Source organism: Crinia signifera, chromosome 6, assembly GCF_055691185.1.
Source record: "Crinia signifera chromosome 6, ASM5569118v1, whole genome shotgun sequence".
Classification (NCBI taxonomy): Eukaryota; Metazoa; Chordata; class Amphibia; order Anura; family Myobatrachidae; genus Crinia; species Crinia signifera.
The window spans coordinates 15,664,477-15,690,691 of record NC_139222.1 but is presented as its reverse complement, the minus strand read 5'-3'; the positions used below and the strand labels follow the sequence as shown (position 1 = coordinate 15,690,691).

Sequence of the window (26,215 nt, the reverse complement as noted above, 5' to 3'; positions counted from 1 at the left end):
GGGTGTATACTAGGGCTGCACAACTGAGCACGATGATGTTCTAGAAACTTCCGATAGCCTAACCGCTCCAATGTTATAGTATACCCTGTGTGTGGCTACCTATATACAGCTATAGATTCAATAGCACTATTCATTTTAACTCCTTAATTAACTTGTACATTCTTATGCATATAACTTACTATTTAAACTTTATGTATTAATTAATTAAGCCTTTATTTAGGCTACACCTATAGTATATCTATGTACATATACCCAAGCCTGTCTCCCTTGCTCTCCACTGCAGTGTCTGCAGCACTGCGGCCGGGACCTCTAGCTCACCCGGAAGATAAAGTACCCCCGACTTCCGGCCTGTGCGTTCCAACTGACTTCCTGCATCCGGCCGGCTTCCGGTTTCTGCGTTCCACCCGGTTTCCCGCTCGCAGCGCAGCGTGTTCAGCAGTTCAGCTCGTCGAGACCAGCTCCGTCCCGGTGCTGCAGCAGGCGGGGACAGGTATTATCACTATTATTGTTATATTAGCGGATACACAGCCGGCGGCGATGCGATGGTGCTATTATACAGGTAGCACATACCCTCATGTCCTGCTTACTGTAGCAGCTGCCGCACATAGATGTGGGAGGAAATGTACAGTCACCCCAGTGCCCCCCTCCCCCCCTGTTCTCCTATACCCCGCAAGTCAGGTGTGCACAAAAGGGGGGCTTCCTGTTGCTCAGTCCACACTCCCAGTTCCCTAGTCACATGACAGGTTGGTACATAAATCCACAACATGGAATGGTGAACTATCGTGTGTGACCGTGCTCCCTGCCTCCTCCCCTCTGTCGCACCGCTGTCAGTGGCCAATCACTCGCTTCCATGACGTAGTGTTCATTCTAGCACCCGCCATCTTTGAAAACCCATGCAGTTCCTGTTGCCTGCCTGGGGTGTCGCTGTCTGCTGTGGTGTTTCTAGCACAGGGCTTGTTTGCATATCAGTGCTGATATACAGACCACACTGTGCTAGAAGCACTACAGCAGACAGCGACACCTCAGGCAGGGAAGTGGAACTGCATGGGTTTTCAAAGATGGCGGGTGCTAGAATGAACACTAATGACGCACAGGGGCCATTTGTTGGGCAGTGGCATATGAGCCGGACACACATATGCCCACCGTTGAATGGTGCAATCTGTGTTTTGCATCATTGGCGGTGATCCATCGATGGCCATCGCACACTGTACAGGGTATGATACAGGCCAATCAGGGAAGGAGGTGGGGCCAGTCTATTATTCCCTGTGCTGGGTAAAACAGTTATAATAAAAAGACATTGCTGCCATTGATGAGAAGCGCTCTGGTACAGGATGCTTCCACCATGAATGTGCTGGGGTTCTCCCCAAGTTTTGTCAGTCAGTCAGTCAAATTCTAGATTTCCAGGCACTTAGGAGTAGATTTATTAATATTCCCTTACCGTTCCTTAAGGGCGCAGGTTCGCTTCACCACTTTATCGTGGTGAAGAGAACCTGACTTTCACCCGAATTTATTATTGTGTGGCCGCACGTTATAGGAGTGCGTTATCCCCTCCTGCCGGGGATACGCTCCCTCCCATAACGAATGATGCGTTGGCGTCCGGCGGCGTCTTCTGCGCATGCGCCGGATACCGTGGTGTCGCGTTGTGTACACGGCGCATGCGCAGTTTTCCGCTTGCTGGTCTCCGGCGTCTGCAAATTCAAACTGCGCATGCACCGGGTAATGTTCGCCGGGGATGCTGTGTACCCGGCGCATGCGCAGTTTGAATTTGCAGACGCCGGAGACCAGCAAGCGGCGAAGAAGAAAGCAGGAGAGCCCCGCAGCGCCAGATAATTCTGGCGATATGCCCATGCGAAAAACAGAGGAGCGCGCGGCCATCCAGCATCTTAATAAATAAGGTATATTAGGCAGGAGCCCAGTTAGATAACGTATATAACGTTATCCCTTCTTCCACATAGCGCCGCCGCCGTTACAGCACCCGCACAGCGGGTTTGATAGATGCGCACGGGGATAGCGCAAATGCCCCATAGCGCTGTTTGATAAATCTACCCCTTATTCTCTGCTGGATCATATTCTGTGGATTCTCTGTTGACAGGTTGTTAGATAACACCACTATCCTGGAGCTGGGATCAAACAGCGTCTGTTCAGGTCAGAAGATTGATTTGTCATAGAAATCAACCTACGTAGCAGCAGGGTCATCTATTTGGACAATTTTGGTCTGAATAAGTGTTTTAAAAATGGGAGGGGGGACTCTTGGCAGGCGATTTACGCTAGAGTATGTGCTTGTTACATGGGACAGCCTGTTATGTATGCATGTCTGCTCTAAAGTTGCTGCTTTGGCTATTGCTGTTTGCAGGACCCTCTGGCAGGAAGGTAGTTGCAGAATCTAAGTCAGGCATGTCCAAACTGAGGCCCTCCAGCTGTTGTGCAACTACACATCCCAGCATGCCTTGCCATAGTTTTAGCATTCCCTACTAGCAAAGCTGTGGCAAGGCATGATGGGAATTGTAGTTTCACAACACCTGGAGGGCCACAGTTTGGACATGCCTGATCTAAGTGTTCTTTGGAGGCTCTTCCTTTTTCAATGAAGGTTCTTTTGGGCCCAAGCTGGAAAACATGATTGGGCAGTGATGGGGGACCTCTGGCCCTCCAGCTGTTCTTGAACTACACATCCATCCCAGCATGCCCTGCTACAGTCTTGCTATTTGGCCATGCTAAAACTGTTGCAGGGCATGCTGGGATGTGGTGTTCAACAACAGCTGGAGGGCCGAAGGTTCCCCATCACTGCTATAAGGAGTAAGAGTTCTGTTCTCCTCTATTCTGCCCCCAAAACACAGGGATCCATCTGCGCCTTCCTTCTTCTGGCATCTATCTGGGGGACAGCTGTGTAGGGCAGCTACCTAGTCAACCGTGTGAACCTTTTACGTGATTCTACCAGTTTCATACGTTCACAATGGAGACCGTCTGTGTGGGGCGCAAGCATTTTCTGTGCGGCTTCGCAGAGATTGTGTAGGAGACAATAAGTGAGGGGTTGCCGCCACCTTGGGCAGATTAACTCTTCCCAAATAAGCTAGTCGCAGACGTTCCCATGTCTTTACATTGTCAGTGTGCATGGCAATCGTATTGCATTGAAGAGGAAACTGGTCATTGCTATTGAATTGTCTAAATTGATGCGTAATCCAGATATTGGAGGACAAAGTTGTATAGTGTATGGGGAGGGCTTAAAGAGTGTTTAGGCTGCAATGCTATATAGTTTTCTGTGTGTAAGTGGTCATTGTGTCCTCCATGGGATTTGCCATATACTGCTAGAACAAGTCCAGCATTGTAGCTCATAAATCACCTTCTAATAACTAATTACCTGCCCTCTCCTTACCGCCTCATAGGGATCACAGGAGAGAATCGGAGGTCCCAATCATCCAAATTGTCATTTGTATAGTCCATCCATTGGTAAGTAAGATCAGATTTAAATTCTTCTGACTGTGCGGGAAACGCCATCAACACAGGGCATTAACTAAGGATGAGTGAGGCACAGCGTCAAAGGTGCCTCCTCCGATTCAAATAATATCGTGGATATACCACCCTGTGAACAGTATTCTCCCCCCCCCCCCCCCCCAGCTCAACACTTGTTAGTCATCCCCTGTTGGAGCCACACTTACTGGAGATGGTCCTATAACTTTTGGTTTCATGAATCAGCAGTCAGCTGGGGGCTCAGGTACCATGATAAATTGCAGGCACCGGTAGGAGAAGCAGGGTCGAGAGGCTATATACCACACTTCTGATTGTTTCTTGTGCTCTCCTTGTGCAGGAGCATGGTCCCTCCATAGTATACAACTCCCCCGCAGGCAGCCACTAACAGCGTCTCTCCCGTGTCCTCAGTCTCACGATACCTTCTCTCCTCCTGCACCACCAGGACTTGAACTTAGGGTCCAAGGGAGGTCCAGCAAATACTGGGCCATTGCTGTACTCCTGTACAGGGCAATGTTACAGGAGGAGCACAGCACTACTCGCCCCGGTTGTTGGTTAGAAGCAGAGCGAGGAGCCTAAGCGTGGGTTTCTCGGGGATGGGTGCACCACCTTTCAGGGAATGCGTTGCCCACAGCATCTCAGGCTGTGAGGAGGGCCATCAGTGATGGTGGGTCAGACTCAGGTGGAAGATAAATGTCCCCAGTCACAGCCGGGAGCTCCATTTTTCATACTATCCAAGTGGGCATAGAGTGATAATATAATAGTTTACCAAAGCATGGCAAGCGAACATGGCACACTTATACGGTGTCCGTGTCGACACAGGTGGCCAAAAGTCTAAAAAAAACCTCAAGTTGACATTTTTCATGTTGAACTATTCACTGACACCTAATGCTTGTGTTGACCTCATGCAATGGATGACGATCGATGTTGTTTTTGCATATCGATAGTCCATTTTCTTTGACTGATTGGCCGGTGGGCCAATCACAACACTGGGGCAGGGCTTCCTTAGTGTAAGGGGCGGAGCTAGGCTCAGTGTCCCAGTACTTTGGGGAAACAAACAAACGCAAAACATCGTGTTTTTTTTTATCTGTTGCATGGTCTATATATTTATCCCCCCCCCCCCCCTCAAATCTGTTCACAGGCATGGCTGTGGAGAAGAACCGGCACTTCTGGACTGGCTTCATAGAGTTATATCAGGCCAGCGAGTGCCTCTGGAAAGTGGGTTCCAAGGATTATTCCAATAAAGTCAAGAAGAATCAGGCACTTCAACAGTTGGTCAACTACTGTAAAATTCAAAACAGTGACGTAGACGTGACTTGGGTGAAAAAGAAAATACAGAATATGAGGACCGTCTTCCATAAAGAACATAGAAAATATGAGTCAAAACAACCTGGAGCAGGGGCAGGTGAGGTCCATAAACCAACCCTATGGTTTTACGATAAACTACTCTTCATCCTGGAGAAGGAGCCCAAGCAACCAACACAGGGCTCATGGGAACAATATGGTGGAGAAGAGGAAGTAGTGCAAAGTCTAGATTTGGTAAGTTGACACACAATGCGAACCGAAATACATACTCAATCATTTTAGTGATCTCACTCAGATGCGTAAAAGGGAGGGGTAATCTTGAGTAAGAGAAAAAAAAAAAAAGGTCCCCCCCCCCCCCCCCGGCGAGCTGAATGATATTGGTAACCAGCTGTAAAAACCACGTCGTAGTAGGATTCTGAGATCTTGGTTACATATATTTGCAAGTACATGGGCCATCCGTCAAGGCTTCTCTGAGTATTGGGGGTCCCTATTGCAATATCTAGGTGTGGGGTGCGACACCCCAAAAATCAGCATCAGCCACAAAGGCCAGAGTAGCACAAAAGTTTAAAAAAAACTAAATTTAATGCTGATTTTTTTTTTGGGGTGTCGTGCCTAGATATAGCAACAAGGACCCCCAATACTCATAGAAACCTTGACGAGTGGCTTGAGGGCTTACCCATGTATTTGCAAATATAAGCAACTAAGATCTCTGAATACTGCTACCCTGTGTGCTGAGGGAAACCATTTGTGTTTTTCGTACATAATGCACACCCGCCATTTAAAATGTCCAGTATTTTTTAGAATAGTACAATGTTTGTAGGACACTGCCCCCCCCCCCCCCCCCCCTGCATCTGGCACTGCTGTACTCGTTGGCCTTTGTTGTACGTTCTTCCGCCTTAGAACATTGTGCAGGGCACAGACAACCCGCTCTCTCATGTCCTCATGCAGAGTGGTGGCTGTGTGGAATATTCTGAAGAGATTACCGGGAATGCCGAACGCGTTCGACAAATACGACGTGGCCAAAAAAGATGATAGTTGTAGATACCGACATGACGAAGGTCAACAGAGCCGTAAAGTTGGCACAAGCATTTGGTTGACAATTAGGTACTTGTTTCCTAGCACGGCGCCCATCGCATCGCATACCATAAGGCATATGATGGTATGTGATGCGATGCGATGTTACGCGATGGCAGCCGATGTTATACAATTTTAAATTGTATACCGCATTGTATGCCATATACAATGGTATACGATTTAAAATTGTATAAGTAGATTTAAAATTGTATAAGTACCCTAATGGGTGTTTTCAATGTTAAATGTGCCCCCTATAAGATAATTAATTGTATAAGCACCGTAATGGGTGCTTACAATGTTAAAAGCACCCCCACGCCACCCCCACTATCAACGCCAACCCAAAGCGTGGCGAGCGGTGGCGGTACGCATCCTCCGACCTTTTCATACCCCCACTATCCACGTTGGCGTGGAGTTGATTTTATATAGTGTGGCGAGCGCAGCGAGCCCGAAGCGTGGCGAGGAGACGCGGAATACATGTAAAGTAATACGCGTCCCATCGCGGGGCTCGCCACGCTTCGGGCTCTCTGCGCTCGCCACACTATATAAAATAAACTCCACGCCGCCGTGGATGGTGGGGGTATGAAAAGGTCGGAGGACGCGTACCGCCGCCCCTCGTGGGCTTGCCACGCTTCGGGGTGGGGGTGCATTTAACATTGTAAGCACCCATTAGGGTAAAAATTGTATAGGGGCTTATACAATTTAAAATCGCATCGCATGCGGCATGCGATGTCATACAACTTAATATCGTGGGCGCCGTGCTAGGAAACAAGTGCAAAACAATTAAAAGGTCGACAGTCACAACTTTTTCACATTTTTTTTTACCTAAGCCTTATTGACCTTTAGTTGACCTTCATAGTGTCGGCCTAGTGACCTTCTTGCTAAAGTCCACAAATATAAATCCATAGTTAGTATTGCCGATGGCCATCGTAACAATACTGAAGTATCCCTTTTACTACAAGGATCCATTGTTGGTTGGTCCTTTCTTGTTTACCGTCAATGGCTTCCCGGCATTTAGGGAAGTTAAATGGAACTAGAAAAGAAAAGGTAAATACATGGACTTTAACTTTATTATTTTACAGACTTCTACACCTCACCAGACATCCACCACTGACCCAACAGAAGTGGAGACATACAAGGTGGAAACAATCACACCTCAGCCACCCAACAAGAGCAAACGTCCGATGGAATCTACTACAAGCATCGTAACATCAACAGACCCATTTTTAAGGCAGGCAATGGAGATTGTGCAAAAACCACCTGACAGATTCGATATCTTCGGCTCGAATATAGCAAGCGAAATGAGAGAAATGGGCCAGACCCAACAGCTGCACTTCATACGTCTGGTGTACGACGCTTTGGTGCGTGGACTCGGTTGCGAATTGACCGAGCACTGTGTCATAATGACGCAGGACACCAGACCTCAACCCGCTACACCGTCCAATCCCTCCAGCGTTGTTCCTATCCCTCGGCAACCTCCCGCCACAAGAAATATGAGGGCTCCCGCACCGAAACTTCAGCAATCGCTTCCGTATCCCACCAGCACTTCCAAGGGGAATGTTCTCAGCAAGGAGAGCCCAGTCCACTCCTCAGGGAGACGGCAGTTTTTATAATTGTAGCGGTTTTCGAGACTACAGATATGGCCGCGTTCATAGTTGCTACATTTTACACTATGATGGTAACAAAGAACACAAGGTGTACACGTTTGACAAACAATGCACAAATCTGCGCTGTTATCAGGTTCATGCTGGAAATGTTTTACATTGTAAGGTTTATTTCAGTACAATCTCTCAAGGGGACCCGAATGCACAGCCATCCAATGCTCGATTAAACCATTTAGGGGTTACTACACGATCGGCCCACAAAACCCCACTCCACAGGCCGAAGGAGACAGAATGAGAGGCAATTTCATACGAAGGCTTACAAGAGAATTACAGGATAATATTCCCGTAAAGCATAAAAAGTTACACCCACGTTTACGATCTACCCTAATGTCAAATCATTTTGCTGCATACTTCCGCATGGTGGCCCAAACGTTGCTTATCAATGACCACATCTTAACAAATTATTAAAGAGAAAATATCTACCATCAAGTCCCTAATTAAAAGGACAGACATCATTTTTTAGAGGATCTGATTTTAAGTAGGGCTGTGCTTGTGCCTTACTTCCTATGACCAAGTGTGTTTACGCCAATTTAACGAATCATCTACTTATGAACTATTACAACGGGACCATACGGATATATATATATATATATATATATATATATATATATATATATATATATATATATATTAAAAACAAGGATTGGATCAGATCCTTAGATATGCAGTAGAGCAGGCATGGCCATACTATGGCCCTCCAGCTGTTGTGAAAGTACAAGTCCCATCATGCCTTGCCACAGTTTTTATTCAAGGGTATGCTAAAGCTGTGGCAAGGCATGCTGGGATGTGTGGTTTCACAACAGCTGGATGGCCAAAGTTTGGCCATGCCTGCGGTAGAGGATCCTACCATAACATCAAGACTTGAGGAAGCCATTTTGGTTTTATTATCCAGTAGTACCAACGTTTTACACAGTTCCAAAACGACACAAGAGGCTGCAATTGGAGGCGTCCGATTATATCAGACTGGGGGTCATTGTATTAACCCATTTATGTCTTACACAGCTTATTAAATCTGTGCATACAAAGTATTGCATCTTACCTCAAGGATTCCGCCTCATTGCTGAATGTCTTGGATAAAGTTTCTGATTATACTGTACTTTGTAGTGCACAGATCAGGAATAGATAGAGGTTGTTATGTAAGTCACTGACGAACAATCATTTTATATGTAGGTCCTCCAATGGATATATTCTTGAAACTAGTTGTACTGGTTTTACCAGAAAAGACTCCTGTATGACAGCAGATATTATTTACAGAAAACAGGCTGTGCAATGGGTTTCAATGTGGCCCCATCGTACGCAAATGCCTTTGTGTGTGGTACAGTCCCAGCTGTTTCCACAAAGTACCTTGATCACTCTGGGCCTTATATTATATTGTAGATATGTTGTTGACCTATCTGTACGTGCTCTGTAACTACCCTTTAAGAAATCTTAGAACAGCTTAATAAATCTGGTCACGAAGTGCAATTGATATCAGATTAGTACAGAGCATATCAATAATCCTTTAACCCCTTCCTGACAGAGCCAGTTTTTGCGTTCCTGACAGAGCCATTTTTTCCAAATCTGACATGTTTCACTTAAGTGGGGATAACTTTTTTTTGCTTTTACTTATCCCAGTGATTTTGAGATTGTTTTCTCGTGACACATTGTACTTCAAGTTAGTGGTAAATGTGGGTCGATACAGTCTGTGTTTTTTTGTGAAAAATACCAAAATGTCGTGAAAAAATGGAAAATTTAGCAATTTGCAAAATGTCACATTTTCTGCTTGTGAGACAAATAAACATACCACTCAAAATAGTTAATAACTAACAAAGACCATATGTCTACTTTATGTTGCAATCATTATTTCAACCTCCTTTTCATTTTTTTGGACACTAGGAGGCTTCAAATATGAATAGCAAATTCTCAAATTTTCAAGAAAATTTCAAACACTGATTTTTTTAGGGACCAGTTCAGTTCTGATGTGACTTTGAGGGACTTGTATGTGAGACACCCCCATAAATGATGCCATTTCAAAAACTGCACCCCTCACAGTATTCAAAACAGCATTTTGGAAGTTTGTTAACCCTTTATGTGTTTCACAGGAATTAAAACAAAGTGTAGGTGAAATTTAAAAAAAATTTTTTTTTGCAGAGTTTCAATTTTAATACATTTTTCTAACGAACACAGTAGATTTTACTAGAGAAATGTGACTAAAAATTGATTCCCCCAATTCTTTTGTTTTCATAAATATCCTATATGTGGCCCTAGTGTGCACGTTGACCAAACCACAGGCTTCATAATAGAAGGAGCACCTACTTGATTTTGGAGCCTCCTTTTTATGAGATTTTTTTTTAGGCACCATGTAGGTTTCTAGGCACCATAAGTGCTAAAAGTTAGGAACCTCCCCCACAAGTCACCCCATTTTGCAAACTACACCCTTCAGGGAATTCATTTAGGGGTATAGTGTACATTTCAAACCCCCAGGGGTTTCACCAATTTTGATACAACTGGGCTGTGAAAATGAAAAAATTTAATTTTTCATTTTCACAGCTCAGTTGTATCAAAATTGGTGAAACCCCTGGGGGTTTGAAATGTACACTATACCCCCTGATGAATTCCCTGAAGGGTGTAGTTTGCAAAATGGGGTCACTTGTGGGGGGGTTCCACTGTATGGGTGCTTCAGGGGTCATTCAACCAGAATCTGTGCTGCAAAATCCAAAAATCACTCCTTCCCTTCTGAGTCCTGCCATGCACCCAACTGGTATTTTTTGGTCACATGTGAGGCATTGCCATACTCGGGAGAAATTGGGGCACAGATTTTGGGGTGCTTTGTCTCCTTCATTCCTTGTGAAAATGAAAAATTTTGAGCCAGATCTGCATTTTTGTGTAAAAAAATGTAATTTTTTACACAAAAAATGCAGTTCTGGTTCAAAATTTTTCATTTTCGCAAGGAATGAAGGAGACAAAGCACCCCAAAATCTGTGCCCCAATTTCTCCCCAGTACGGCAATGCCTCATATGTGACCCAAAAATACCATTTGGGTGCATGGCAGGACTCAGAAGGGAAGGAGTGATTTTTGGTGGTGGAATGAATGGTGGGTGCTATGTCGCATTAGCAAGACCCCCGAAGCACCAATACAGTGGAACCCCCCCCCACATGTGACCCCATTTTGGTCACCAGCTTTGGGAGGGGGGCTGGCGCTGCGGCTGGTGGGGGGTTGGGAGGGGTGCTGGCGCTGCGGCAGCCGGGTGGGTGGGAGGGAGGGGGGCTGCCGGGTGGGAGGGGGGGGGGGGCTGGCGATCGGTGGTGATCGGTGCTGTACTTAACAGCACCGGTCACCACCGATCACTGTGTTACCGAGCGGCTTAGCTGCCGGTAACACAGAAAACGCTGCAATTGGCTGTTCACATTTGAACAGCCAATCGCAGCGATCGCCGCGAGGGGGGATGTCTGCTGTCAGGGACAGCAGACATCTCCAAACTGTCACCGCGTCTATAGACGCGGTGACAGTTTATAAAACCATGACGTATATATACGTCTTCGGTCGGGAAGTACCTCCCGACCATGACGTGTATATATACGTCATATGTCGGGAATATCTGTCTGGAAGCATATATATATATATATATATATATATATATATATATACATATACATACATATATATATACATATATATACACATATATATATACACATATATATGTGTGTATATATATATATATATATATACATATATACACATACATATATGTGTATATATATATATATATACACATACACACACACATATATATATATATATATTTATATATATATATATATATTTCATTAGATCCATTTTATTATTTACTGCTGCTGCTGCAGCTTGCGGGGGGGGTGGGAGGGGGGAAGCGCTGCGTGCGCTGAGTCTGTTGCTGCTGGGGGAGCCGGGTGAGCCTGCTGTGCCCCGGAGCTGCCGGGTGAGTGCCGGGTGGGTGGGAGGGGGGTGCTGCTCATCGGTGGTGATCGGTGCTGCACCGATCACCACCGTTTTCTGTGTTACCGAGCGGCTTAGCCGCCGGTAACACAGGAAACGCTGTGATTGGCTGTTCAGATTTGAACAGCCAATCACAGCGATCGCCGACCGGGGGGGGCACCCCTGCCCCCCCTGGGCGGCGAGGGGGGATGTCTGCTGTCAGGGACAGCAGACATCTCTTAACTGTCACCGCGTCTATAGACGCAGTGACAGTTAGAAGCCATGACGTACATGTACGTCAAATGTCGGGAAGTACTTCCCGACCATGACGTACATGTACGTCAAATGTCGGGAAGGGGTTAAATGTGGGTCCTCCAATGGATATATTCTTGAAACTAGTTGAACTGGTTTTAACAGAAATGACTCCTGTATGACAGCAGATATTATTTACAGAAAACAGGCTGTGCAATGGGTTTCAATGTGGCCTCATCATACGCGAATGCCTTTATGTGTGTGGTAGAGTGCCAGCTGTATCCACAAAGTACCTTGATCACTCAGGGCCTAATATTATATTGTAGATATGTTGATGACCTATTAATCATCTGTACGGGCTCTGTAACTACCCTTTAAGAAATCTTAGAACAGCTTAATAAATCTGGTCACGAAGTGCAATTGATATCAGATTAGTACAGAGCATATCAATAATCCTTTATATGTGGGTCCTCCAATGGATATATTCTTGAAACTAGTTGAACTGGTTTTAACAGAAATGACTCCTGTATGACAGCAGATATTATTTACAAAAAAACAGGCTGCGCGATGGGGTCTAATGTGGCACCATCATATGTGAATGCCTTTGGGTGTATGGTAGAGTTTAACCCATAAACCAGGTTGTTATAGATGGTTGGGGTGCATCACTTGTTCATCCCTTCTAATAGGGTACACAATCTTTCACCCCCCATTCTAGTAAGAAAGATACAATGAACTTCCCGCTAACATGTACCACTAAGTTTGATTCATTTGTTAATTTGTCCATGTGGTCTACTATATGTGGACAAAGTGGAATGTCTATTCCGTGAGCATATGGCACTCCATAGTTTGGTTATACCCCCTCAAATACCTGTATATACAAAGTTTTTATTGAACACCATAGAGGTATAGGTTCATATAGGAGTGTGCTCTGATTGTTTTAATCTGGATTTGAACTTGCATTCACTTATGTTAAAGCATCTATGCCTAATTTATTCCGTACAGGCTGCATTGGTTGCTGTGTCAACCAATTGGCGAGTCCCGGTGGCCCCAGCTGACCAGCACTTCCTGTTGACGTCACCGGTAGTCTGGAGCCGCGGCACGAACACCGGGGAGGTAAACAGGTGTGCAACATCAGCTGGGACCGCTGAGGTAGTCACTCATTTTATGTCCGATTTGTGGCTATTTTTTTCTTTTTTTTTTTTATCGTGTATTTTTTATTGAATTTTGGAAAGTTACAAACAATGACAAATAAACTTAAACAACAACAACAAAAAACCATTACATGTGTGATGCATTATTCAGATAATACTGTGCATACCGAGTATATGATTACAGTTTAATAATTGAGTTCAGGAGGTATAGATAATTGACAATAAAACATAAGGTTTGGCATTGGGTTTGAGCGACAAGTCCTTAACTTTAACCATACAAATAACAGTATAGGTGAATTACGGACAAGGGTCTTGTAGATACAGTGCAGAAGTCTGCCATAAATCCCAAATGTTGCTGAATTTTCCCAGGCAATTCCGCTTAGTATACATAAAACGCTCATGTGCTATAGTGGTATTGACAAGCGCGAACCACATATTAGAAGATGGGGGGGCTGACTCATCCAGGCCCTAGCAATACATACCCGGGCCAGGGTGAGGAGGTTATTAAACATATGTCTGTTGATGATGAGGAAGAAGATCTTCCAGATCCAGACCAAAAACACAGATACCTGGGTTAAAAAGTGGCACCTGTACCCCCGTGTCTCTAACACTGTGCCCCACAACCGATTTGTGGCTATTTAAATGTTTTCTCTCATCGTATGAATCTGCTTCTTCCTGACAACGGGAGAAATCCCGAAACGTTGAATTGCATTAAAGCAGCTTTATTGAATGCAACACATACTTGGAGTGCTGCCATTTACAGCAAGTATAATGGAGGACTTTGCCCATGGAGCGCACCTGGGCAAGTATCCCACCCATGGATTGAGCACTGGGCGCATTGGGAGCAAGTAATAAGATCTTGGGTACCACAGAACATCAATGATTTGGACCTTACCATTCTATTGCAGGACTGTACAGTCAGCAAGTCTGAGTGTGTTGCCAGCTTATGGTAATAAAACACTGTACGGGTAATTACGCTGTGTGGTTTGTAGTTATAACTAATGTGGTGTTGATAAAATTACAATGAGCGAATCAAAGGTAGCCCCACCCTTGTCTAAGTTTCCTCTTTACGCCTTCTTATATATGTTTCTGTTTATTGATCTCGTTATGTTACTTTATATATAAAACACATAAAAGCAGTAGATCTCCAGGATTCTATTAATAAATGTGCCAGGATGGCCTTTACCATAGATCTGTTTGATACATTCCTGTGGTCTAAGCTTGTGTTGGGCAGAGGATCTCCAGATCTCCCTCTTCTGGTTCGGAAACTGGACACTCCCCGAGAAGAGCACCGCGTGGCAAAATTTGGGTGGAGGTACCGCAGCATAGAGCCGCAAGGAGAGAAGCCTTGTAAGGGAGAAAGCTATAAATATATACCATTATCCAGTAGACCTGGGGGAATGGGGATTACATAGAAAATAAGATTATAAGGTTATAACAACAGCTGTAGTAAATACGGCTACAATATGTTTATGACAATGGGTAGAGGATAGCAGTAAGACAGTACTTCATACATATGTATCAACACCTCCAACCGGATTCAGTATTAAATCCCGGCGGTCGGGATCCCGGCGTTCAAAATCCCGACGCTGGAATCCCGACAAGGGGGGGACGTGGATCGCCACGCAGCGGGCCCAGTGTCTCAGCCCGAAAAGAATTTGTGTGACATCCAACACGATGCACGGTCCTGTGCGCATTGTGTGGGAACCTACAGATTGAACCTTCTGCAGGTTCAATCAATCGGATCGAGACCGTCGGCAGCACATTGCTGGTGATTGTTAGCACCTACAATGTACTGGGTCCAATCCGTAGGTGTGTGCCAGCGCTGAAGCACCGGTGGCACACACCTATGTTCAGGGGCGAGCAGTGTCAGGAAGGAGGCAGCGGTATTGAAAAAAAAAATATTTTCAAAAGAATGGCCGACCGATAATTGGCAGAGAGAATTCTCTCACAGTCATTAGCCGGCGAGTCTTTTGAAAATACTTTTTTCAATTCTTCCGCTGCCTTCCCCGAATATCGCCACTGTCTGGATCTCCTGTTACCCACTGCTGCTGCAGCTCCCAGGGAGTTTACATGCTATAAGTCACATGTAAAAATGGCACATCAAGAGTCAAATCATAAGTGAGCACTCCCGGGGCACTCAGGAGCAATTTGGTCTGACTTGTCCTTACGAAAAGTCGGACTACTGTATGGGGGCCTTAACCCATGCATATTAATCACACTTGCAGAGACAAAATCCCTAATCTCCACACACTTTTTAAAAACATCCCGTAGCTGAGATACGATACAAAATGGCTGCTGCATCAGACACATACATTTCAACGGGACAGCATGGGGAATGAGGAATAATGAAGGTGTTGAGCATTTGGTATCCAGTCGACAACGTCTAGGTCAATCACTAATGGTCGACACCTACAAGTGGACGATATTCACTAGTTTGACAGCAGGTCGACCAACCAAAAGGTCCATATGAACATGGTCGACACCCTTCAGTTTTCTTTTTCTTCTTCAAAAGACTTGTTTATAATTGAAGTGGGCATCGGGAGTTTTATAATCTTGCCCAAAGCATGGCGAGTGGAACTGGTACACTTATAAGGTGTTCAAGTCGACATATGTTGACAGATTAAAAAACGTGAAAAAAATTATGGCCACATTTTTGCTGTGTCAACCATGTACATGTCGAACTTTTGTGTCGATCTGTCAACATCGACCAAGTGTCTGTTGACTATTCTTAGGTGTTGACCTGGTCATTGTTGACAACTAGTGGTCGACCTAGACATTTGTCTACCATTTATACCGGAACCGAACATTTAAGTGAATTCACAATTCAGTTTGAAACAAGGGTGCGTTTTCTGTGAATCTGGTTGTGTGTGTTTTGTCAAGAGACACTAGTGGGAGGGGCTAAATCTTGGTGGCAAGCGACTAAGGGGAGGGGCTAAATCTTGGAGGCAAGACACTAGGAGGAGGGGCTAAATCTTGGTGGCAATAGACTAAGGGGAGGGGCTAAATCTCGGTGGCAAGACACTGGGGGAGAGACTACATTTTGGAGCAAGAGACACTAGGGGGGAGGGGCTAAATCTAGGTGTCAAAAATCCAGGCTAAATATAGTATCAGTGGTACTATAATGCAAACTATTAAAGGCAAGGAAGCAAGAGGAAGGCAAGTCAGGTCCTTGGTTGCATAGGGAGAGAAATCTGAAGCAGAAAGACGTAATTGGTACGACCTCATCTAGAGTACGGTGTTCAGTTCTGGAGGCCATATCTCCAGAAGGATATAAATACATTAGAGACTGTACAAAGAAGGGCAACTAAAATGGTGCATGGCCTACATCACATAACAAACTGGGAAAAGCTCAATGTGTATAGTTTGCAGGGGAGAAAATAAAGGAGGGACATTATTTTACATATATATAAAAGGTTTTAACAAGGTCCAGGAGGGAAATTTCCTTTAAATGAAGAGTAGTGTTAGAATATGAGGACACTGACACTGGGGGGAGGGAGGTTAAGGAGATCTGAGGAAACATTACCTCACAGAAAGTGTAGTGGATAAGTGGAATAGCCTCCCATCAGAGGTGGCAGCTGCTAAGACAGCAGAGCAATTTAAACATGCATGGGATAGGCATAATAATATCCTTGCAGCAAAATAAGGATCATTTGGGATTTGCGGTAACAATATGGTTAAAAAAGGGACAGACTAGACAGACCCCAATGGTTCACATTCTATGAATTCTTTGTTTTCACTTTCTCTTCCATGTAGCGAGACAGCCTGTACTTACTGCTGCCAGTGCAAAGGCTATAGGGGAGAAGAGCCCAGGCCTGCATGTGACATGGTACGCAGTAACTAGGACTGTACCAAGTCTGCTGGAATGTGGAGGGGAGACCAGCAGCCTGTACTAACTGCTGCCAATGCAGGGGAGGTGACAGGAGCCCAGCCCTGCATGTGACGTGGTACGCAGTAACTAGGACTGTACCAAGTCTGCTGGAATGTGGAGGGGAGGCGAGCAGCCTGTACTAACTGCTGCCAATGCAGGGGAGGTGACAGGAGCCCAGCCCTGCATGTGACGTGGTACGCAGTAACTAGGACTGTACCAAGTCTGCTGGAATGTGGAGGGGAGACCAGCAGCCTGTACTAACTGCTGCCAATGCAGGGGAGGTGACAGGAGCCCAGCCCTGCATGTGACGTGGTACGCAGTAACTAGGACTGTACCAAGTCTGCTGGAATGTGGAGGGGAGGCGAGCAGCCTGTACTAACTGCTGCCAATGCAGGGGAGGTGACAGGAGCCCAGCCCTGCATGTGACATGGTACGCAGTAACTAGGACTATACCAAGTCTGCTGGAATGTGGAGGGGAGACCAGCAGCCTGTACTAACTGCTGCCAATGCAGGGGAGGTGACAGGAGCCCAGCCCTGCATGTGACGTGGTACGCAGTAACTAGGACTATACCAAGTCTGCTGGAATGTGGAGGGGAGGCGAGCAGCCTGGACTAACTGCTGCCAATGCAGGGCAGGTGACGTGGTACGCAGTAACCAGGACTGTACCATCTGCTGGAATGTGGAGGGGAGACCAGCAGCCCCCTCCCTCAGCACATACACTTTCCCCCGAGGTGCTACTCCTGTGTCAGAAAGGAGAAAGCACCTGGAATATGAAGTAGCCAGTTCAAGTGTTCTGTCCGGTTCCGGTTTTTACCCAAACCCCAAAACTTTCAAATAAAGTAAAAAGAATTTAGCTACAATAAGGGTTCCATCGCAGCCCCTGGTAATGTGCCTTACTCCAAGAGGCACATAAAGGACTGGAATTCTGTGGTTACAGGGGGATGAGCTTAGAATTTAAGACTAAAGTATAGTTTGTGTGTTGAAACATCCCCATCACTGTGAACAGTTATGTTCTAATTCCATTGCTCCATAAATCTCTAACCTCGTCTCCACTCATACACCCTCCCGCCCTCTACGGTCAGCCACTGATCGTCGGCTCTCCTCCACCCTGATCACTGATTCCCATGCTCCAGTTCATGATTTTGCCCATGCTGTGTCTTTTCAGTGGAACCCTGCTTTATTAGATTCTCCCCAACATTGCAAAACTTCAAACGGGCACTGAAAACCCCCCCTATTCATCAAAGCGTACCCCTCCGCTGAATAACCTAGTCCTGAGGCTGCTCCTCAAACCCCGTGCCTCATGCCTTAACCATCTCTGCTTTGCTTACATCCTGCTATCAAGCCACCTCATGTTATCTGTCCCCCTTTCCCACTAGATTGTTAGCTCCTTGGGGCAGGGCACTCCTCCCACTTGTTGTCATAGCCCTCTTCTCTTCACAATTCACTTACAGCTCTCTCCTCGGCGACCATCTTTGCTCACATACTCTCCTGCTGGAAAATGCTCATCTCTGTCTGTGACCGCCAGCCCACAGTAGTATGTTGGGTACACCCTTGCTGTATTGTGTATTGTATTGTGGTGCTCTTTGTTGCCTGTACTTATTCTTGTGATTTATTTGCTGTAATGTTAAGTTCTGTCTCCCTGTGCTGTTGCAGTGTATGTCCTCTGTACGACGCTGCAAAACACTTGTGGCGCCTTATAAATAAAATACAATAATAAAACTGCCCCAGACAACCTGGAATCCCATGGTCCAGTGTTGCTGACAAGGAAAGAAGATTTCTGGTACATTACAATTAAATCTCTTTCTCTGAATCCATCCGGGGGACACTTCCTTACCCACCTCCTCCACCTGAGACCCCGCCCACTCTCCAGAGGCCCCACCTCTTTATGGATGCTCCCCTCTCGTCGCTGGTGTATAGCATGTGTGCTGAGCGATCTGTTGGAAATCCCCAGGTGTAATGAAATGTCCCCCAGACGCAGGAAGAGAAGACAAGGATGATGGCACTTACCAGTTACATCTGGAGGACACTTCCATCCATTTGTTGAATACATGAGTATTATGGTTACATACCTCCCAACTTTGGCCCATGCGGAATCTGTACCAGTCACACCAGAGGTGTGGCTGCCTCCAAAAAAAGGGGTGGGGCCTCGGGAGAGTGGGCGGAGTCTCAGGTGGAGGAGAGGTGCTGTTATAGCTCGGGAAGTGCCAATGGAGGGAGATTTTTACACAAGCTATACTGTGCCGAGGGTGGCGAGCCATGTGAGGGGCTGCGGTACACTTATAGTGTCCATTTCGACATAGACAAAAAAAAACGTGAAAAACTCAGGTTGACATATTCCATGTTGAACTATTGCTTGCATTGATCTTTTGACCTCATCAACCCTTTCCATGTGTCAACATATTGCCTGTTGACCTATTGACTGTCAACTTTATTAGTGTTGACCCTGTGACCCATACCCCACCATGGGGGTCGTTATCAGGTTGCCGTGCGACAGCTGCTGCAGGGGGTCAGGCACAGCAGGGACCCTCCACAACACTCTGGTCTCTACAGAGACTGCCGAGATGTGTGGACTGCGCCATCTTTCCCTTTTATAGGGTTCAGGAGCGGCAGTGCTGTCCTGGATGGTGGGGACATCTTTATGGGTTGCACATAGTGACTTCCTGCAGTGAATGCCCATACTTCATATTCCAGGTGCTTTACCCTGTCTGACACAGGGGTAGCACCTTAGGGGAGGGTGGATGTGCTGAGGGAAGGGGCTGCTGGCCTCCCCTCCACATTCCAGCAGACTTGGTATAGTCCTAGTTACTGCGTACCACGTCACATGCAGGACTGGGCTCCTGCCACCTCACATATAAAACTTTATACCGGGTATACTGGCTCCTCCCCTCTGCTCCCCTCCCATCTAGCCAGTTAATAGAAAACTGTGCCAAAGGAGAAGAACAATATAAGACGAATATGTGTAATATTTAACGTGGTGAGATTCCTCCAGCACACCCAGACATAACTTTCAACAAACCAGAGGCCATTGTAGCGACCACAGAACACGTGGAAGCCTCAGGGCCCTATGAATATGTCAACTATTGACAACATTTGTAAATTATTTGTGTCCCAACAGCGACAACTTGATAAGGAAATGTCACCTAAGTGACAACACAGACTCGTGAACAACTGAGAGACACGAGGTAAATGAGAAAAGGTCACCTTGGTAACCTCCAACCTTGTGACCCTGAAGGGACACAAGGCAATGAAGGGACACAGTAGTGGTCCACAGCTCACTTGAGTGAGATAAGTAGAACTCTGCACAGAGGCGGGCGCCCTGTATCCCATAAGAACTCCAAGAAAAGGATTTACCGGTAGGTATTAAAATCCTATTTTCTCTTACATTCTTATGGGATACAGGGAGTCGTTCAAGACGATGGGGATATACCAAAGACATCAGAACGGGCGGGATTGTGCGGAGATTGCCGCAGCACCGCTTGCCCAAACTGAATATCCTCAGTGGCCAAAGCGTCAAATTTGTAAAACTTAAAAGGTAAGTTGGCCTGACCATGTAGTGGCCCTACACAATTGTAAGGCCGAAACTCCTCGGGCAGCCGCCCAGAAGGTCCCCACTGAAGGAGTAGAGTGGGCTTTCACCCCAGCAGGCATAGGAAGCTTCGCCACCACATAAGCCTGTTTAATGGTTGCACAGATCCATCGTGCAATAGACTGCTTAGTAGCAGGACGCCCAATTTTATGGGCATCATATAAGACAAAAAGTCCTTCTGTCTTACGAATTCTTGACGTTCTCCGGACATATACACGGAGAACCCGAACCACATCCAAAGATGTCGGAACCTCAGACTGAGGACCACTAGCAGGAACCACAATTGGCTGGTTCAAGTGGAATGCCGACACCACCTTAGGAAGAAAACACGGATTAGTGCGTAATTCCACCCGGTCTTCATAGAAGATCAAATAAGGGCTCTTACAGGTTAACGCCCCTAGCTCAGAGACCCGCCTAGCCGAGGCTAGGGCTAATAAGACCACTGTCTTCCACGTAAGATGTTTCAAACCTATTTCCTCCAGTGGTTCGAACCAGGAGGAACGCAGGAACGTCAGAACGACATCCAAGTCCCATGGTGGAGTAGGGGCTACAAAAGGAGTCTGAATATGCAAGACGCCTTGATGAAACGTCTGCACTTCAGGGATATTAGCCAGCTTCTTTTGGAAAAAGACAGACAGTGCTGATACCTGCACCTTCAAGGAGCCTAAACGTAGGCCCAGATCCAAGCCAGATTGAAGAAATCTGAGGAATCTTTCAAGTTTAAACTCCTATTGTTCACACTATCCTACATATCTCCTCCAGATATGGTGATAATGTGCAGCCGTGACGAAGCTGCTCTAAGGCCTGGAAGACGCACGGACCTTGCATGAGCAGGTCTCTTTGCAGAGGGAGATGCCATGAGTCCCTTTGGAGACTTAGAAGATCGGGATACCACGTTCTTCTTGGCCAGTCCGGAGCCACTAGAATGACCTCGGCTCCGTCTCTCCTTATCTTCCTTAGTACCCGAGCAACGAGGGGGATCGGTGGGAAGACGTAAATCAGGCTGAACGTCCACAGTATCGAGAGGGCGTCCACCCCCTCCGCCTGTGGGTCTCTGGCCCTGGAGAAGTATCTGGACACCTTCCAATTGTGTCTCCATGCCATCATGTCTACCAGTGGGGTCCCCCACCGAGCCACCAGAGCATTGAACACCTGGTGGTGTAGACTCCATTCCCCGGGGTGAAGCTCGTGGCGACTTAGAAAGTCGGCTTCCCAGTTGTCTACCCCGGGTATGAAAATGGCAGACAGAGCCTGATCGTGACTCTCTGCCCAGGACAGGATCTATGTTGCTTCTCGCATGCAGGACCTGCTTTTGGTTCCGCCCACAGTAGTGGCATTGTCCGATTGGATACAGACCGCATGCCCGCTGAGAAGAGGGGACGCCTCCAGAAGTGCATAATACACAGCACGTAACTCCAGGTTGTTGATGAGGAGACGTGTTTCCCAGAGGGTCCATTTGCCCTGAAAGGACTGACCCATCGTTACTGCACCCCATCCCAGGAGTCTCGCATCCGTGGTGACCAAGACCCAATTTTGGATGCCAATCCTTCGCCCTGCCAGCAGGTTGGCCGTGTGGAGCCACCACAGGAGTGACAGTCTTGTCCGAGTCGACAACACAATCTTCCGATGCATCTGAAGATGTGAACCAGACCATTTGCTCAGGAGGTCGAGCTGGAAAATCCTGCTGTGAAACCTCCCGAATTGTAGGGCCTCGAAAGAGGCTACCATCTTCCCTAAAAGAACAATGCAATGATGCACTGAGACCGGGGGGCTCTCCAACAAGTCTGTAACCAGCTCTTGAATGGCCATAACCTTATCTTGTGGAAGGAACACTCATGAGAGCCGTGTCCAACACCATCCCCAGGAACAGGAGTCTCTGTGAAGGGATCAGAGAGGACTTTGATAAATTCAGGAGCCAACCGTGACCTGACAGGGTCTGCATGGTAATCTGTAAGGCCACCTGCAAATCCTCCGATGACCGAGCCTTTACAAGCAGGTCATCCAAGTATGGTATGACACAGATCCCTTGTTTCCTGAGAACCACCATCATCCCCGCCATCACCTTGGTGAATATGTGCGGGGTTGAGGACAGGCCGAATGGCAGTGCGCGGAACTGATAGTGATCGTTCAGCAATGCAAACCTCAGGTATTTTTGATGAGGTGGCCAAATTGGGATGTGAAGGTAGGCATCCTTCACATCCAAAGATGCCAAGAACTCCCCTTCCTCCAGTGCCGCTATCAGGGCCCGCAAGGACTCCATCTTGAACTTGGTTACAGTCAAGAATGGGTTCAGGGATTTTAGGTTCAGTATTGGGCAAACCGACCCGTCCGGCTTTGGACTACAAATAAATTCGAATAATAACCCTGCCCCCTTTCTAGAGAAGGGACCGGGGTTATTACTCTTACCTGAACCAGTTTTTGGATTGCTTGATGCAATACCATTTGGTCCACTGGGGACGCTGGAAGGCCTGATTTGAAAAACCTGTGAGGTGGTTGTTTTGCAAACTCCAGCTTGTAGCCGTGCAAAATAAGACCCCGTACCCAAGAATTGAGGCACGAGGCTTCCCAAACATGGCCGAAGAACGCCAGTCTGGCACCCACCTCGACCGGAGCTATTGGTTGGAGACCCACCGTCATGCTGCAGGTTTACTTGCAGCTGCCCCGGATGGCCGCTCTGTGTTGGCCGAAGCAGAAGGCTTCCTGAATTTACCTCGGGAGCCTCTGGCTGCATTTGAACCACACCTGGCTTTTGGGCGGAATTTGCCGGTCCGAAAGGACTGCTGGGTGTGAGAAGTGAAAGGACGCTTGGGCGCCTGTGGGGTCGAGGGCAGGAAGGTGGACTTCCCTGCTGTGGCTTTTGAGATTAACTCATCTAAATCGCTGCCAAACAACCGTTCGCCTGTGAAGGGAAGGTTTTCTACACTCCGTTTGGAGTCAGCGTCAGCCATCCATTGCCGGAGCCAGAGGGATCTGCGACCCAATACCGCCATGGCTGAGTTCTGGCCCTTAATGGCTCCTAACTCCTTTTGCGCCTCACACAGAACCTTAGCGGTGTCCTGAATATGGTGTAATTTTTCAGACACCTGCGCCACTGTCATGTCACCCAAAAGGCCCTCCTGAATCTGGGAGGCCCATGTGTATATAGACTTTGCCATATAACAACTTGCTAAAACTGGACGCTGGCACGCGCCACTAGCAGTGAAAATGGACTTAAGGGTATTTTCAACCTTTCTGTCTGTGGTGTCTTTCAGAGAGGAAGACCCTGGCACTGGAAGCACCATCTTTTTTGCTAACCGAGACACAGAGGAATCCACCGCAGGTGGCTCCTCCCACACTTTCCGTCCCACAGGATCAAAGGGAAAAGTGGCTTTAAATCTCTTAGCAACTTTAAACCTTGGTTCTTGGTTTTTCCACGCTGACTTAAAGGTATTCTCCAAGTCAGTCTGCTCAGGGAAAACAAGCATCAGGCTCCTCACCCTCCATGTCTGCTTCTTCATCCTCATCCTCCTCCCTGTCCTCTGCACCAGACTCGGGGGTTTGGGAGGGTGCACCTCTCTTACGAGACACACCAGGAGTAGGAGTTATAATATCAACTCTAGCAGAAAGGATTGCAAGCTCCCTCTGCACCCTCTGGGTCTGTGCTGCGGTAGCAGCTGTGTTGTCACAGTTTCTAGCATGGATTTCATCCCTGCTGCCCCGGCAGGCTCTTGTGAGCTGTCCTGTGTGCTACTTTGCTGTCCTGTAAGCTGTGGGGGAACCTCACTACTTTGGGGGGACATGCATGGCCCACAAGTAACTTGTGAGGAAGAAGCTGGCACAAACTTATCACTGCACACCATACATGTAAGTTTCCTCACCATTGTGACAAACATTCTCCCCACACACACAGAGCAAACACAGTGGATATGCAATGTGAATAAGACACAGATAATTACTATGTGTAGTACTATCTGAGCAGTCTGTAGCTTAACAAGCTAGTGGGGTGGTGTACAGAGGGTAATGGAGGGGACCAATACACCAAACAACCTGAGCTCTCCAATCGTAAGAGCTGGTAATACAGTACAGTATATTCAAACAGTATTTATAGTAGATAGGTAACCTTGCGCTCAACCTCTTATATACAACAATGATGTGTATGGTAGGTATGAATGAGAGAGTGACACGTGTTGTTCCTTTAAAGGATTTATTGTGCTGTACAACTTAATTAATAAAAATGTAGACTGCAATAACGTCCATCTAAACGCACCAAGTGCTGCACGGTGGTATAATTGCACCTTGGTGGGTAAGGGCTGTAATAAGCAGTATTAATGGTGGGGGGTAGTGCCTCTGTGATGGTGTCTCACAGAGTGAATTGTCCGATGGGGAATGCAGATGCAAGTCCGTCTGCACACACAAAGTGCTGTAGGTGGAATTAAGGCACGATGGTGGGTACGGGCTGTACACTGGCAATAATGGTGATGTGAAAGGACTCTGTGTTTTAATCACAGAGTGAATGTCCGGTGAGAGGAAAAGTGACAGTCTATGCAGGGAGGTCAAGGGGAGAGTGTGAATGTCACCGGGGGCTGGCGTCCCTAACCGCCCGGTGATACACTCAGCTCTTACCCGATACCAGGTCTTCTGTGGTGTCCAGTCCCTCGCCGCGGTCTGTCGGGTTTCACCGGTGCGTACACTTGCAGCCGGCAGCAGTGACACACTGCTCTACGGCGTCTACCGTCACTTCCGGGTTCGGCTGGTGAGCGTGCGCCTGGAGTTCAGGTGTCAGCCGGAGCTGTGTGCGCTCAACTCCTGAGGTTGGAGGAGACTTGGAGAAGGGTGTCAGGTATGTTCTGGAGCTGTGTCCAACGCGTTTCGGCCGCCTTCGGCCTTTTTCAAGGATAAGTATAATCAGTCACGGGGTGGGCTATATGGGGCGTTAGGTCCCGCCTTCAATGATTTGATAGGTGGAAGTGTGCTGTCACTCACGTAACGTTCTGCTAGTGAACACTAGCAGAACGTTACGTGAGTGACAGCACACTTCCACCTATCAAATCATTGAAGGCGGGACCTAACGCCCCATATAGCCCACCCCGTGACTGATTATACTTATCCTTGAAAAAGGCCGAAGGCGGCCGAAACGCGTTGGACACAGCTCCAGAACATACCTGACACCCTTCTCCAAGTCTCCTCCAACCTCAGGAGTTGAGCGCACACAGCTCCGGCTGACACCTGAACTCCAGGCGCACGCTCACCAGCCGAACCCGGAAGTGACGGTAGACGCCGTAGAGCAGTGTGTCACTGCTGCCGGCTGCAAGTGTACGCACCGGTGAAACCCGACAGACCGCGGCGAGGGACTGGACACCACAGAAGACCTGGTATCGGGTAAGAGCTGAGTGTATCACCGGGCGGTTAGGGACGCCAGCCCCCGGTGACATTCACACTCTCCCCTTGACCTCCCTGCATAGACTGTCACTTTTCCTCTCACCGGACATTCACTCTGTGATTAAAACACAGAGTCCTTTCACATCACCATTATTGCCAGTGTACAGCCCGTACCCACCATCGTGCCTTAATTCCACCTACAGCACTTTGTGTGTGCAGACGGACTTGCATCTGCATTCCCCATCGGACAATTCACTCTGTGAGACACCATCACAGAGGCACTACCCCCACCATTAATACTGCTTATTACAGCCCTTACCCACCAAGGTGCAATTATACCACCGTGCAGCACTTGGTGTGTTTAGATGGACGTTATTGCAGTCTACATTTTTATTAATTAAGTTGTACAGCACAATAAATCCTTTAAAGGAACAACACGTGTCACTCTCTCATTCATACCTACCATACACATCATTGTTGTATATAAGAGGTTGAGCGCAAGGTTACCTATCTACTATAAATACCATTTAGGAGCCTGGACCACTCCAGCCTGGCAGC

General features: G+C 47.1%; 2 protein-coding genes across 2 annotated transcripts in view; both read left to right on the top strand.

Annotated features, from left to right (window-relative positions):
• LOC146010024 (uncharacterized) overlaps positions 1-26,215 on the top strand; it is a 437,588-nt gene that overhangs the window by 95,241 nt on the left and 316,132 nt on the right. The gene's annotated exons all lie outside the window — the stretch shown is intronic.
• LOC146010106 (uncharacterized) lies at positions 366-8,115 on the top strand. The gene is made up of 4 exons (XM_083151026.1): positions 366-490; positions 3,381-3,444; positions 4,604-5,001; positions 6,921-8,115. Exons 3-4 carry the CDS (start codon positions 4,606-4,608, stop codon positions 7,449-7,451), a joined length of 927 nt encoding a protein of 308 aa, XP_083007152.1. The 5' UTR covers positions 366-490; positions 3,381-3,444; positions 4,604-4,605; the 3' UTR covers positions 7,452-8,115.

What these genes read in the sequence shown, in the direction of transcription:
- LOC146010106 (XM_083151026.1), top strand. Translation starts at nt 4,606, where the DNA reads ATGGCTGTGGAGAAGAACCGGCACTTCTGGACTGGCTTCATAGAGTTA. An exon ending in TAGTGCAAAGTCTAGATTTG is followed by an intron (nt 5,002 to 6,920) that starts GTAAGTTGACAC and finishes ATTATTTTACAG; the next exon opens with ACTTCTACACCTCACCAGAC.